This window comes from Ursus maritimus, unplaced genomic scaffold, assembly GCF_017311325.1.
Source record: "Ursus maritimus isolate PB19 unplaced genomic scaffold, ASM1731132v1 scaffold_3, whole genome shotgun sequence".
Classification (NCBI taxonomy): domain Eukaryota; kingdom Metazoa; phylum Chordata; class Mammalia; order Carnivora; family Ursidae; genus Ursus; species Ursus maritimus.
In genome coordinates this window covers 58740581-58756043 of record NW_024425563.1, presented here as the reverse complement: position 1 = coordinate 58756043, position 15463 = coordinate 58740581, and the positions used below count along the sequence as shown (strand labels likewise).

General features: G+C 34.3%; 1 protein-coding gene across 7 annotated transcripts in view; it reads right to left on the bottom strand.

Annotated features, from left to right (window-relative positions):
• The window catches only part of DGKB (diacylglycerol kinase beta), a 604621-nt gene that overhangs the window by 368253 nt on the left and 220905 nt on the right, over nt 1-15463 (bottom strand). For all 7 annotated transcript variants that reach the window (XM_040644224.1, XM_040644226.1, XM_040644228.1 and 4 more), the window contains 3 exons: nt 13583-13668; nt 11520-11609; nt 5700-5860 (listed from right to left, as the gene is read on the bottom strand). In XM_040644224.1, the coding sequence (XP_040500158.1) occupies nt 5700-5860; nt 11520-11609; nt 13583-13668 (337 nt within the window). The remainder of the gene's footprint in view (nt 1-5699; nt 5861-11519; nt 11610-13582; nt 13669-15463) is intronic.

The window sequence follows — 15463 nt, the reverse complement described above, 5'->3', positions numbered from 1 at the left end:
AAAGGGAAATTGATAAATACCCAGCCCATTTCTGCTACATGCAATCTTAAGAATTAGCCTCTTTTCCCCGCCCTAAGATGCGGGTAATAAGCCATCTATAGAAAAACTCTGAGAAAGCCTCAGATGCACTAACTGGGTTGACTGAAGCCAGTGAGTAAAGAGTAGAGGACTACTTCTTCAAGTACAGTCTGTGGATTTGGAAGCAGCGCTGTAAGCCCCCTCCAGTTCCTCTTAGCAGTGGTCTCGGAGTGGCCCTGCCTGCACAGGACCCGAAGGGGGACATGCTCATCCCATCCGTGATCCACAGGCAAGCTTGCCAACATCCCCTCTGAGGGGGGATACTGAAGTAGCCCTCATTCAGGTCTAGCCGCTTTCAGCTCCGACTTTATAGTAAACCTGCATGTTTGTATTTCCTGAGGTTTGCACTTACCAAGAATCATTTTTGTTGTTTCCAACAGTTAATACCAACTTTAGTTTCTATTATAATTAGATAATCTAATCACATGTTATATAAAAGGAGATTATGATTACAGGCAGAAAAAGGTTTTGTTTTATATGGAAACGAAGATTTGGGAAGATGTGATATAAATGCAATGCCGAAACTGCTATAGAATTATATAATCTTTGCTTAGAATTACCTGCAAGAAAAATCATTATAAAGGATTTAACTATTGTAAAAATCTAGATGGATTTTATACTCAGATTGCATCTTGTGTCTTTTAAATTTTTATTCCACTTAAAAGAAACTACAAATGGAAATTATTAGATGGATTATTATTGAATGTGATTTACAAAGACAGACTTTGTAGAACCCCAGATCCACATTCAAAAAAATCTTAGCTGGACCTATAAGGGAAGATTGGCCAATTCAATTTTAAGTTTTAGGTTAAAATGTTAAAAATTCTGGGATGCCTGGATGGTTCAGTTGGTTAAGCATTTGCCTTTGGCTCAGGTCATGATCTCAGGGTCCTGAGCTCAGGTCTGGCTTCCTACTCAGCGGGGAGCCTGCTTCTCCTTCTTTCTGTTCCTCACTCACACTATCCCTCATTCTCTCTCTCTCAAATAAATAAATAAATAAAATCTTTAAAAGACTTCTTTTTAATTAAAAATTCTATGTATCATTTTTATGACACTTTTAATAGGTAGAAGAGCTCCTGTTGTACATAAATTGGACTACTTCATTTCCTGATTATAATCATTAAATCACTTAATGGCCCCCCTTTTTTTTTGTAATAATATTTTTTTTATTATGTTAGTCACCATACAGTACATCCCTGGTTTTTTATGTAAATTTCCATGATTCATTAGTTGCGTATAACACCCAGTGCACCATGCAATACGTGCCCTCCTTACTACCCATCACCAGCCTATCCCATTCCCCCACCCCCCTCCCCTCTGAAGCCCTCAGTTTGTTTCTCAGAGTCCATAGTCTCTCATGCTTCATTCCCCCTTCTGATTACCCCCCCTTTCTTTATCCCTTTCTTCTCCTACCGATCTTCCTAGTTCTTATGTTCCATAGATGAGAGAAACCATATAATAATTGTCTTTCTCTGCTTGACTTATTTCACTTAGCATTATCTCCTCCAGTGCACTTAATGGCCCCTCTTGAAAGACAAACACCACACATTGGCTTCCAAGAGTCTTCAAGACAAGGCAGCAGCCACCTCTGCAACAGCCCTTTTTTGTCAATCCATTCCACCTTCCGCCCTATGTTCCAGGCACATGGACCTTTTAGGTCAGTGAACACATCAAGTTTTTTCTCACCTCAATCTCTTCACATATAGGTATACCTGCTTGCTATGTTCTGTCCATCTCTTTTGTGGCCAGCTCACTTGTGTATTCCTCAGAAGAAGGTAGAAGTGAGCTCTTCTACATATTAAATGCATCTTCTTTTCTGGGCTTTCCCTGACCATGAGATCTAAAATTATCCCTTATTCTAGCGCAAGATAACTTTAGTTTCCTTTCATTAAATTTATCATAATTCTCCAAAAAAATTGTATTTGTGCATTTGTTTTTTAATGCTTCTTTTTACCATTAAACTCTAAGTTCTAATAATGAGGTGATCTCTTTAACTCATTCCTAGAACTCTAGGGCCTGACCGCCCCCCCCAAAAAAGACTTAGTTTTGTTTATTAAACAAATGAATAAAGAATCAACAATAAGGATTAAAGTAATATATGTGATATGCTGGTGATACAGTGTGTGGACAGTTTTCTTCCTGGGATTTTTGAGATTATCTGTAGTCATTTTAAAGTGCAAAATCAGAATGAAAGCTGGCACATACCAGTTGTTCTTTGTTAATTTCTATAATCTGTGCTTCGAATTTATAGCGGTTTAGCCTTTCATGACAACTCTCTCTCACCTTACTATAATGTAAAGTTAGCAATTACATATATTTCTTCCATCTATTCACTGCCCATCCTCAAACAGTATTTGGCACATAGCAGGTGCTATGTAATTATGTTGTAATTGAAGGACCACCACTGTACAAGAATATCTATTTTTGGAGTTAATTATGATTTCAGGATTATTTGCAATTGTTCTGGCTAATATTGGAAAGTATTACACAGAAGGAATTAGCAGAAATGGGCTGGGTATTTACCAATTTCCCTTTCCTTCCTACGCAGACAGTTCCTTCCCCAGCTTCCTTAAAATTAGGCACAGCCAAATGATTAATATATGGCCAATGGGTTATTAGTGGAGCATTTTCTGGGCCTGGCCCATAACCATTCCCCTCCTATAGCCCACTCTTTCTTTGTCACCCGGTTGTTGATTAGATAGGGCGCTGAGTAGCTAGAGGAGTGTGGAGCCCCAAGACGGAAGGAGACTTGATCACTGACCAAGTGGACTAGAACCTCTCTCCAAACATTAACCTATGCTGTTCTATTATGTGAGGGAAGAACTAATTTTTAACTGTTAGCAGACCATTAATATTTTGGGAGTTTTGTACCAATACTCAACCCACTATAATACAAGGTGTATATACTAATGTATATGAAGATAATTATTTATGTATTTCTGACCGTCAAAGGTTTTTCTAAAAATTTGAAGCAATTTCTGTGTAATGTGTAAGACACTTATGGTCAATAAATGAAGGACAATAGGGACAATAGTTGAAATAATGGAAACCGCGCTGATCATATAGTCAAACTTTGAGATCGCCTAGTAACTAGCAGGTAGTGAGGTTCTAAGAGCTAATTTCAAATACAAAGCATGTGCTATCTTAATCTTTCCCATGTTGGTGATAACAAAAAGTTGAAATGCCTCCTCATCCTTTCTGTACTCCAATTCCACACTTTTTATATATTCAGGAATAGCTTGAGATAGAGAATTCATTTCATTTTATTGTTTTCTGGATTCAGTGATTGAGACAGAGGAACACAAGTCGCTAAGTAGAAGGTGGCCTTGCTGAATGACAGACCAAAAAGGGCCCTAGTAGCCTGTATATCCTAGGCTAAGTGAGAATTCTTATACGAGGGCAAAGGAGACAAAAGAAGGGTCGGCAGATATTAAAAGCTGAATGCCTAAAGTTATGGGTGTTCCCCAAGGAACACACAGATCCAGTGACAAACTGGAAGACTTACTGGCTCAGACTTACTGAGCACAAATTCTGATCAATCATGCCGACACAGGGGTGATCCCCAGGAAGCCAGGATTAAGATAGAAACAAAAATTAAAAAGACAAAACAAAACAAAACGGAGTCACACGCCACAGGAGAGCAGGGCTCCACATAATTAGCGTGGTCAAGTCACTAAACAAACACTGGAACAACCATAACCACTGTTGAGTGGATCCAAATCCGAAGTTCTTATAATAAATTATATAAAATATCCCATTCCCAACAAAATATTAGCAGACATGCAGAGAAATAGCAAAATGTGGCACATAATTTGGGGCATATTTGTCTTGAATGTGGTTCAGATGTTATTAAACTCTCTGAGGAGCTTCGGATTTTGAACTTAGCAGACAAAAACTTCACAACAACCATATTAAATATGTCAAAAGAACTAAAATAAAGCATGTTTAAAGAATAAAGGAAAGCATAACAACGATTCCTCAAAAGAAAATACCAATTAAAAACATAGAAATTATAAAAAAAAGAACCAAATGGAAACTCTTCAGTTAAATAGTATATTAACCAAAACAAACAAACAAAAATACACCAAAGGAACCCAGGAGAATGGCATTATTCCTAATATCCAAAGACTCAAAACAATCTAAATTGCCATCAATTGGTGAATGGCTATGTTTATATGTGATATGGCCATACAATGGGATACTACTCAGCAATAAAAAGGAATACAGTATTCATGCAGTTCATATGGGTGAACTTCAAAAATATTATGTGAAATGAAAGAAGCCAGATGCAAAAGACTATATATTATATGATTTCTTTTATATGAAAGATCCATAAAAGGTAGTTCTTAGATGCAGAATATTAGTTATTGCTTAAAGCTGAGGGAAGAAGCCAGAACTGATTACAAATGGATATGAGCGTTCTTGTTTAGGTAATGAAAATCCTCTAAAATTGGATGGATTTAGTAAAATCATTGAAAGCTTCATTTAAAATGAGTGAATTAGGTTGTGTGTAAGTTACATGTCAGTAAAGATGTTAAAAAGATTATTATGCACATTCATATCAAAGATAAACAGGAGGAATTTTATGAATCAAATGTGTTACATTTTTCTTGCAAATAATAACTATGATAGTATTAGTAATGATTGCATATTTAGCCTTCATTATGTACTATTATTAGAGGCTCTTTAAATATATAAACACATTATCTGTAACAATGAGAGAAAAAAATAATGCCATCATGATAAAGGTAAATAAATGGACATTAGAAAAAGTATTGCTAAAGGACTCTTGCTCAGGCAGCTTAACTTCCTAAGTTCATGGATTCAGTCAGTGCCTTTTATAATCTGCTAGTGGTGTGTGTGTGTGAGCGTGTGTGTGTGTGTGTCTGTGTGTGTGTGTCTGTGTATGCACATGACAGAGAAAGACATGAGAGTAATACGGAGACATATATGTTAAATGGAATATAATTTTGTACACAATATATTTTAAGAATTCATAACTACCAGGTAATATAAATGTACACATGTATAAAACCACTGTTAAAATTATTAATTGTTTAGGAATTAAAATTATAATATCTATTTTAATTGGCAAATGATATTTTGCTTTCAGTCTAAGATTTTTCAAGAAATTAAGTGAAAAGTTAGCCTTTTGACTTATTAACCACTTTAGAATCGTAGTAGCATTTTTCTTAGACTTCAGACTGAACCATAAATTTTAAAATGATGTCTATTTGTAAAAACCTAATAGGTTATAATATTTTAATACATATCACAAAATAAGATAAATTTGATTCATCGACTTCACATTTTAACTAATGTGGAGCTTTAGCCTATATTCTAAAACATAATTATTTTACAAACCATTCTACCCTTTATTTTAGTAACACAGTCAAGTCAATTGCAAAAAAAGTTTCTTTCTTTTGTTTAACGCATGAAAATTTCATCTATTGCTGATTCTCGGACTTTGAAACGATACATAAACTTTATTTACACATTAAAGAGGTGTTTTGTTGACACAAAAATAAATTATTTATAATCAACAAATCTTTGTAGTATATGAGTTTAAACACAGTGATTATTCTGGACTGGTTAAAAGAACATTTAGTGCAAAATCTTACCACGCCAATGGAAAAGTAATTATTGATGATACTGTAAGGCACTGGGTCTCCCTTCTCATCTTTGTCATTAGGTATGACTTCAAACTTCCACCTGTCCAACATGATTTCTGTGCTGTTTTCAATGTCTTTTAGGATTTTCATCAGATTCTCACCTTCATAACCTAATGAAAAAAAAATTGTCTTGAGAAAAAATATTACCAAATAACAAAAGCTGTATTTATATGTGTTTGAGTGTGTGTATATGGATGTCTCATTCTGAAGCCAAACAATGCATTTTACAGCAAATTCTAACACAGATAAAGAATTAACTATAACGGTAAGCTCATACAAATATTTTATTTTTAGCTTTAATTTGCAACTCATACTTCTGTGGTGCCAATTCTCAGTATAGTCAAATGCCAAATGAACATCTCCACGGCATACCCCCACAAAACTTCCTATCAATGTATTCAAAAAGAAATTAATGATCTGCTTCCCTATCTTCTTCCTGTTAACTCCCTTCAGACAGGCAACACTCTCTACCCGGGAGTAAAAAGCTTGGATGCAATTTCAGACTTGTCCCTTTCCATCCTTCCGTGATCCTCACACTGTACCCTCTAGTGATACAGAACTGTTTGCAGTTTAAGTAGAAGGTCCTTCTCTTTTTCATTTTGTGCCATTTCCTCTCTTGTTCTATATAGCCAGAGTATCCCTTTTCTTTTGGTTGCCTTGCTTCTGCTCCTGCTGTAAGTTTTATATTTGATAGCACTTCTTTCCAGAAGCCACCCTCCCAAAATAATGGATTCTCTACAGTTCCACAGCACACAGTTCTCCAAACTAGCCCTACCTCGGAACTAGCACACTGCATTATAGTTACTCGCATCTTTCTCACTACAAGTTTCTTTTACCAGGTGTGCCCTAGAGTAAATGCTCGACAAATCTAGTTTTAATGGATCTACTGCAGATAATCAACATGGCCTGAAAATAAAGTTATTCCTTAATATTATATTTTCTCTTAAATGTATTTATCTATATAACATTATAGTTCAAACTGTAGCCTAATCCTGGTTGTGTTAATCTTTGCTTTTAATCTCCCTAAATAGTGTCCTCTGTAAAACCTTCTGTTGATTGGGAGAATTAAATGAGAAAATGCATGAAGTTCTTAGTACATGAAGCATAATAGAAAGTTCTCAACCATATAATGATAACAGAATTTGAATTATTGTACTAAGTTAAATAATAACTCTCTCTTCACTCTACACACAGACACAAACACACATTCTTGAATTGATATTTTGAGTTGGAACAATATTTTCATAGATTTTTTTTTCTCTGTGCAACTTTGGTCTATATTTTAATAATGTATTCATTGAACAAGTAAATGCCGGAGGCTATGAGTCCTCATTAGAGGTGTTAGCTGGAAAAACTAATTGGGTTAAAAGAAAAAAGAAGAGGCACTGTAATATGCCAACATTATCTAAAGATAAATAAATTACATTTATGTATTTGTTGAATTAATTATTAGAAGTTCAAGGTAGCCAGAATCTAGGAGGGCCTATTTAGGCACCCACCATTACTTTTTATCTTACACAGGTAAAATAGTTATGTACTAGTTAATACATACAACAAAGAGTACAACAAACAATGACTAGACAGATATAAGCATTAAAAGTACCAAATAGGATTTTAATAAATGTTATATTGCGTTTTTGTGACATACTTCAAAAACTATGAATATACATAATAACTTGTGTATAATTGCACTCAGTACAAAACTGAATTATTTAAAGTACAAGATTAATAATTAAACTTACGTATATTTCACATTTTTAATAGTTCTACCCTCATTCTTGAAGTTTAATTTCTTCTAAATTTTTAATTTCTTTTAAAAGTAATAAACATTAGCCTCCAAATACATTTTATATATGTTTTCCCCATTGAACTGGATAAAAAAGTTAAGTATATTCACCTCTTTTGCAAATTCTACTCATTTGAAAATAAGTATGATTTTCATACATAAATGGATTTACACATATTAATGTACTATCATATGGTATAATATAGCATAGAAGTACACTATAATATATAATATGATATTTTTATATACATATTCAGCAGATACACAAGCAAATAATAATTATTTAAATAAGATTTTGAGCTTGTCCCCAGCTACATCTCAAGTTAATAGCAGCATGATTCAATATAACACTAGAAAAATGCAGGAACAGCAACTGACCAGGCGAGAACGAAGTAGGAATGGATTTAGTGAAAATTACTTACCAAAGCTAGATTCTACTATAGCCACTCACCTTAAAATCCCTAGTGATGGTTATGTTCTCTAAGTTTTTATGGGTAAGTATGAAAAAGGCTAATATCAATTAGCCTCCTAGCCAAATAAAAATGGAAAGAGATAGGCCATAAATCTATTTTGAGAATCATAGCATCTGCAGGTCAGAGCTAATTTACAAAGGTGACAAATTCCAAATCGTAGTCCCCATTTGAACAAATGCCTACACCCTTATTGTATTTATCTATGCTCGAGCTTGTTAAATAATGATTCATAGCTACAAACAGGATTGCAAAGCTCAAGAAGATCATATTTTTTTTTAAAAAAAGACATATTAAACTTATAAAATATAGAAGTAAAAGCTTATTCCCAGAAAAGAATGATGTTATTTTGCTTCCATTATTTTGATTTAAACCTATAATCACTCTAGGCTAAGAAACTAAATTAAAACATAATTAGTATTTATTTTCTATTTAATGATGTGATGTTATTACCAAATCTATCTAAAAAAGCCACAGAAATTTTTAAAAAGGAAAGAAAGCCACATAAAGGAAAGCAACAATATAGATTTGTCAGTGTGTGCTCCATCTAAAACTCTTACACTCTTACTCTTCATGAACCATTTTTCCTGAAATAATCTTAAATTCTAGTTAGCCTCTTACTAGAAAAATTGCAAAGAGAATGTACATTAAGTATTTGCAAATGCCCTAGGACATCCCGCGTTCTTAGTGTTATATTTTCCCAAATATATTCTTGTAAAAAATAAGCTTCAAGTCAATATATTCCAGTGACCTAGAGTGAACCAAATGATTATCGGTTGAATAAAGTCCTTTCTTTTCCAAATGCTAAGCATGATGATACTTGCTACAAATACAAAAAGTACTCAGCACAAACACGAGGGAAACAATGTAATGGTTAGTATAAGAACCTACAAGGTAGGCACTGTCCTTTTTTCAAGCTCTAATGAGGAATCTGAAGCCCATGGTTGGTAAGCAACTTGCTCAAAGTTTAGTTACACACCTGGCAAGAAATAATCACACTTCACAGCATGTTTATCAGTAAACTCTACCAAATGGCATCCGCATTTTCCTCATCACTCAACTTAGGCATCTTGCAGTCCCCCTTAATACCTTGGTTTCCCCAAAGCCCCATATCCAATCCATGGACAGGTTCTACCAGTCCTTCCCCAAAACTAGAACTCCATTGTGTCTACTTGTCTCATTTCCATTACCACCACCCTGGTCCAGTCCCTTAATTCTCTAATTAGAAAAACTGTAACACAAGTTCTTATTTGGAAAACTATGATTCTCTATATTTTCACAATTTCTTAATTTTCTTGTTTATTTTATACCTCCCAGTTAATCTATTTTTGAAAACATAAATGTCATTGTGTCATGCTGCTTTTGAAACTCTTTCCAAGTTTCACTTTGTGCTTCAAATTCAATCAAACAGAATTCTTAACAAGACCACCAAGTCCCTGCATTATTTAGCTCTTGATTGTCTCTCCAATCTTATAGTAGTCACTCTGTCCCCCCGCCCCGCCACTCCATTCCTACCCACTGCCTCACAGATGATTCAAGAGTCGCGTCAGCCTCCCCTTAGCCCTTTCAATTTCAGAACCTACTTCTCCTTCCTTACATTTTAAATCTAGCCTAAAAGTTACTTCCTCAGAGTGACCTTCTTGGTCATTTAGCTGAATAGTTTCCCTCCACTACTCTCTAAATACGTTTTGAGTCTTACATAGCTTTGATCTTATTTTGTAATTGTATATTTTATTGTTCATTGATTTATTATCTGTGTACTCAATGAAAACATAATCTCCAAAAGGCAGGGACTTTTACTTATTTTTTCACTCCAAATACAGGACGTAAAACAGTGTCAACACATGCAAGGCACACACAGACAGTTTATTATTAATATATGCTTTGGCATATACTACAATTTGTGTATCTTTGACTAATGATAATAATATATCTTAAATTATTTTATAAGAAAATCATTAGAAGATGCCTCAAATGGAACTTCTATGTCAATTTTGAGATTGGAGCCATTTACGAGTTTGGAATCTAAATGAAACTATTAATTTTCAAATATCAAAAGTATTTTTCAAAAGAATACACAAGAAGCCACATGTGTGATTCTCTTCCTTTTAATCAATATAGATATGTAAGCACTGGCATATATAAGCTCGCATCTTACAAGCAATGGTTCTATCCATCTGTCTGTCTGTCTTTAGATTCTATGAGATTTAACTCAGTGCCTCATGACATTCTTTTACTAAATTATACTCTCAATGAAAATTATATCATATATCGAGTTTTTAACTTAGTCTCCAATTCTGTCTGTTATATACATATACACATACATACACAGATACAGAACACAGCTTAGAGTTTACCAGTTGGTCAGATACTCATGGAAAAGTTGTTCTCAAATTTTTATTGTAAATCATAGTTACTTAGGGAGTTTGTTTAAAAAGCAAATCATCTGCCCAGGTCCACCCCAGAGATTTCCATTCAGCATATCTCGGGTGAGGTCAGGCCACTATATTTTTAACAAGCTCCCCAAGGGCTTCTCATTCACACTGTCTTAGCAGACATTTTTTTTAAACTTCTCTAAGTAGACACTTTTTAAACTCAAGCTAAAGTTACTTTGTTTCAGTTCTGGCTTCTTTAGCAAAATCTGGGTTTTTTTTTTTTTTCTTTGAAATCTTCAGGTAAGTAGAGACTATTAATGATACATCAAATTATTTTAAGACCTTTTGAAATATTCCCCCCCTACCCTGTTTCATCCACACTATTCCATTTTGAGTTCCTTGAGTATGTCAAGTCCCTTCCTAACTTTGGACCTCTTACTTGAGATTCTTTCTGCCTCTAAAGTCTACCCTCAGTTCTATATGGCTGTCATTATTCTATCCATTAGGGTTCTCCCTACGTTATCTTGTCATTTCCTCCAAGAGACCTTTTGCTATGTTGGTTATAGGTTTACTTGTTAGTCTCACAATTTACTTATGACTTTATGTACCACTAGAATTCAAGGCCTCTTTGATAGACCTCATTTTCTGTTCTTAACCCTATACCCCAAAAACAGAACATATCGCTTGGTATAAAGTGGGTCTCAAAAAAAAAGTGCTACTTATTGTATTCATTCCTGGATAAGTCATTCATTAGCCTTTCAATTTTTTCCTTTGTTAGTGATTTTATTATACAACTCAGAGATTAAAAATCGGAACGTTACTTTAGAGTTAATCCATGCTTATCTCATTTCTTAAGTTAGAACCCCAAATCAGGGAGGTTTAGAAAGTTGCCTTGCCCCACCAACCCTATAATTAGTATCAGATTAAAAGCCAGCACTCACAGTCTAGCTCTCGGTCCACTATTTCCTTCTCTACCCCAGCCTATTGTTCAAAGTTATGTATTATATCTATCACAGCAATTCTATTTGCTAAATTCACATGGCAGTTGTCATATATTAAAAATGATGGCCTTAGTTTTTTTGGGGGAAATGCTCTGCACTGTATTTCTTTTTTTTTAAGGTTTTTGTTAGCTGTTTACCTCCTCCCCATCGCAGGCATCTTGCTAGATCATTGCCGGTCCCAAGAGGCAGAATAGCAACTGGAGGATGCTTGACAACATTAGCCTTTTCTGTGGAATCAAAAATTAAAATAAAATAAACTTTTGATCACAGATGGAACAACAGTAAAGAAGACAGCTTGGAATGAAATGAAGGCATTCTATAGGTACTTAAAAGCAGAAAAAGTTATGTTTTAGAGCTATATACAATTAGAAAGTAAGATCAATTTGTATGTATTTGTAGCAATTTATAAAACACAGAAAAATACCATAATTCATGAAGTGATAGAAATTTTCAAGATTCATGTCTGAAGGATCCTGCTTCTAACTCTGCCTGCTGCTCCCCCTGCTTGTTCTCTCTCTCTGACAAATAAATAAAATCTTTAAAAAATAAAATAAAATCTTAACTCAGTTAAAAATTGTGGTGGTTTTAACATCATGGAAATCTCAAGGATGCAGATATATGCATCATAAGAATATACTAGAGGGGCATCACCAAAGTGGAGGTGTGGGTTCCTATAAAAACCTCTTTTCCAACACCAACTCTAGATACATTTCACTTTAAGGAATAAAATATTTTGAAAAATGCTTAGTAAAATGCTAAAAAGTATTCACTGTGTTGTTCCTACCCATGGTGCTGCTTTGGGTCAGAGTAAGCAACTTAAGAGCTAGGTAACTGAGATCAGCAGGTTTTCATTGAGATTAAGCTTTAGAGAACATAACGCTTTAGGCTCAGAGCAGTAAAGATCTCTGCCAATGAAATTCCACATTTTTTAAAAGACTTTATTTATTTATTTGAGAGAGAGAGAGAGCGCAAGCAGGGGCAGGAGGGGCAGAGGGAGAGGGAGAAGCAGACTCCCTGCTGAGCAGGGAGCCGGGCACAGGGCTCCCCCCAAGACCCCAGAGATCATGATCTGACCTGAAGGCAGATGCTTAACTGACTGAGCCACCCAGGCACCCTCAAATTCCACATGGTTTTGTTTATACTGATTGATTGAGAAAGAGAGCACAATCAGGAGGGGTAGAGGGAGAGCGAGAGAGAATCTCAAGGTGACTCTGAGCCCCAACATGTGGCTTAATCTCAGGACCCTGAGATCATGACCTGAGCCAAAACCAAGATTTGGATACTCAAGCAACTGTGCCACCTAGGCACCCCTTGAACAGCCCATTTTTATCAAAGAACTGAACAATAAAGAAATGGATATTTGTTTGGGATTTATCTATTCATGAAGGCCAATTCATGATCATTTTACTGATTAGTAATCAGTTCTGACAGCTGACTGTCTCTGAAAAACCAGATAATTTTTCTAAATCACCAAGCTTTTGTGATACATGCCTACACTTTACCCTCAGTCATGTACCTGCTTCATTTGCTTATAAAAAATAAAGTTGTAAAAACTTAAATAGAGAAGCAGTCTAGGTTAAGGTTAAAGGATGAGGTCTATACCCAGTTCTGTCAATTTATAGCTCTCAGACTCCATTCTAATTATTTAACTTCACCACACCTTAGAGCCTCTCTCTAAAATGGGATTATCCATACTGTGTCACAGAGTTGTGAGAATTAAGATGAATGGGGTAAAAATCTTAGCACAAGGTCTATGACGGAGTACATGATAAATAAAAAATAGCTATAGTAATAATAATGATAGATGCATATGATAAGAATGACCACAGAAGGTAAGGTTTTGAGGCACTATGCATAAAAAAATAAACACATCTACTTGACATAAATTTTATCACAAATGTTAAGATTCTCTTTGGCTCCCTCCCCAGGGCAAAGAAACAAATGGAATTTGTAAAGCCTGATTTGAAAATAGCTCTGAAGGTTTAGTAAATTCCACAAGAAGTGGATTAAAAAAGAAAGATTTCTAGATACTTGCAAACTATTTTGTCAGTTATAACTTAGAAATACAGAAAACACATTAAACCAGTAAGTAATGTGCAACAATGCCAGATGTCTGATTATATCACTGTAGCATCCAAAGATATCAATGCATTAATATATCACTCTCACCCCAGCCACGTTAAGTATGTGTCTTCATTACCTATGCAGTCCAAAATCCACCCCACGGTTCCATCTCCACCACAGGCCAGCACTCTGAAATCAGGAACATCACGGAAAAAGTTTAACCTGAAAAATAAGCACGTTATGGCACATGATTGGTATTTTAAAATTCGGACTTGTAAAGTTTTGTATTCTCAGCGCTTTATCTAATAAAAGACATTTTTATTTGATGAAAACTGTAAGATAATCTCAGTGATTTTATTGAAAAATATTAAACTCTTACCTAGAATAAAATTCTAAAAGAATTAACATCTTGATTTAAACATATATTAAATATATTTTTTCTTTTATCAACTCTAAAGTTTAAAAAAACAAAACTAATACATTATAATAATTTTTAATAAATTATTCTCTCACATGTGATCTGCATTTCACATATAATCCAAAGTGACATTTACTACAGCATTTCATTGAATAATTTTTATTAATCAAAAATTTTCTTTTGAATCATTACATAAATACAATTATTATGCCAGCCAATATGTCTTTGAGAGTTTTCAGCCTTTTCCATTACTGGAAAAAATTGATCACACTGCTTTTGGGGTTCTGCTTCTGGATTTCCTTTGACTTAGAATTTGCAAATGGGAGCCAGCCTTCCCTTTGTCTTTTGACATGCCCTCAACACTCAAGCCTAATTGCTGGGTAGGCCATAATAAATGCCCATAGCCTCCATTGCTACTGCATATAGCACTGTGCTTATTAATGCAACCTACCTTGGAGAAAGTTAAAAAGGCAGGTAACACAGCCAGTTATACAACTGCACATGCCTATTTTCTTGCAATAAAAAAAAAAAAATTGAAACAAGACAGAAATATGTGGAATGTGTCTGTTTACCTCCCTTACCCAGGGATAACCACTGGTAGTAATACAATATACAATCATCCAAGAAATGTTTCTATATATTTACATATGTGAATATACACATATGAATCTTATTATACACATATTTTTAACATGAATGGGATCATGCTATACATCCTGTTAATTTGTGTGCATTTTTTAATTTAAAAATGTCTAAGAGATCTTTCTGTGTCAGCTCATAAAGTGTTGCATCATGATTTACAGTAAGTGAATGTATTACATAAGGTATTCATTGTGTGATCAAATAAACCATTTCTCTTCAGGTACTGTTAAACTACTGCAGTATTTTACAAAAAATAAGTATCATAGTTAACGCTTTTTGAAGTACATTATGTGAACATATGCATATGTTTTGAAGGCTAATCTTCTAGAAAGGAAATCCACGATACCATCATACTACTCTCTGAACAGCTCCTCCCATAAAAGATGTGTCAATTTCTTTCAACTCGAAAACACTACATGTAAACAACTTAATTTCTGCAATAATAATGAAAAATCAAATTATACTTTTATTGTAAAATCACACATCCCTGTTTGTGAGTGGGTTGAGCATATTTTTGTAGGTTTACAAGTGTGTGATCTCTTCTGTGAACTCCATCTTCAAACTCTTGCCCATCTTTTCCACTGAGTTGTCTTTTATTATTATCTTACAAATTCTACATGAGTGTTATTTTTCATTTAAATTAGCATTATTAGAAAAACATTTTGTAAAAGTAATACAAACAATGCATAAATATAATACAAATGTATAAAAATTAACTAAAACTCAACCACCTGATATTAAGAGCCATGAATATTTAGAATATCAAACTTTCACATATCTCCTTAGGTATTATATTGTGGATATTTACCTTTTGTTAGACATGCTGCAATATTTTCTTTGAGTCTATTTCCCATTTGTTTGCTTATATCATGTATAATATAATATTGTGCATAATTTAAGTACCTATGTACCAATTGCCAACCCCAATGGGAGAACATTCCCAAAAACTTACATAGA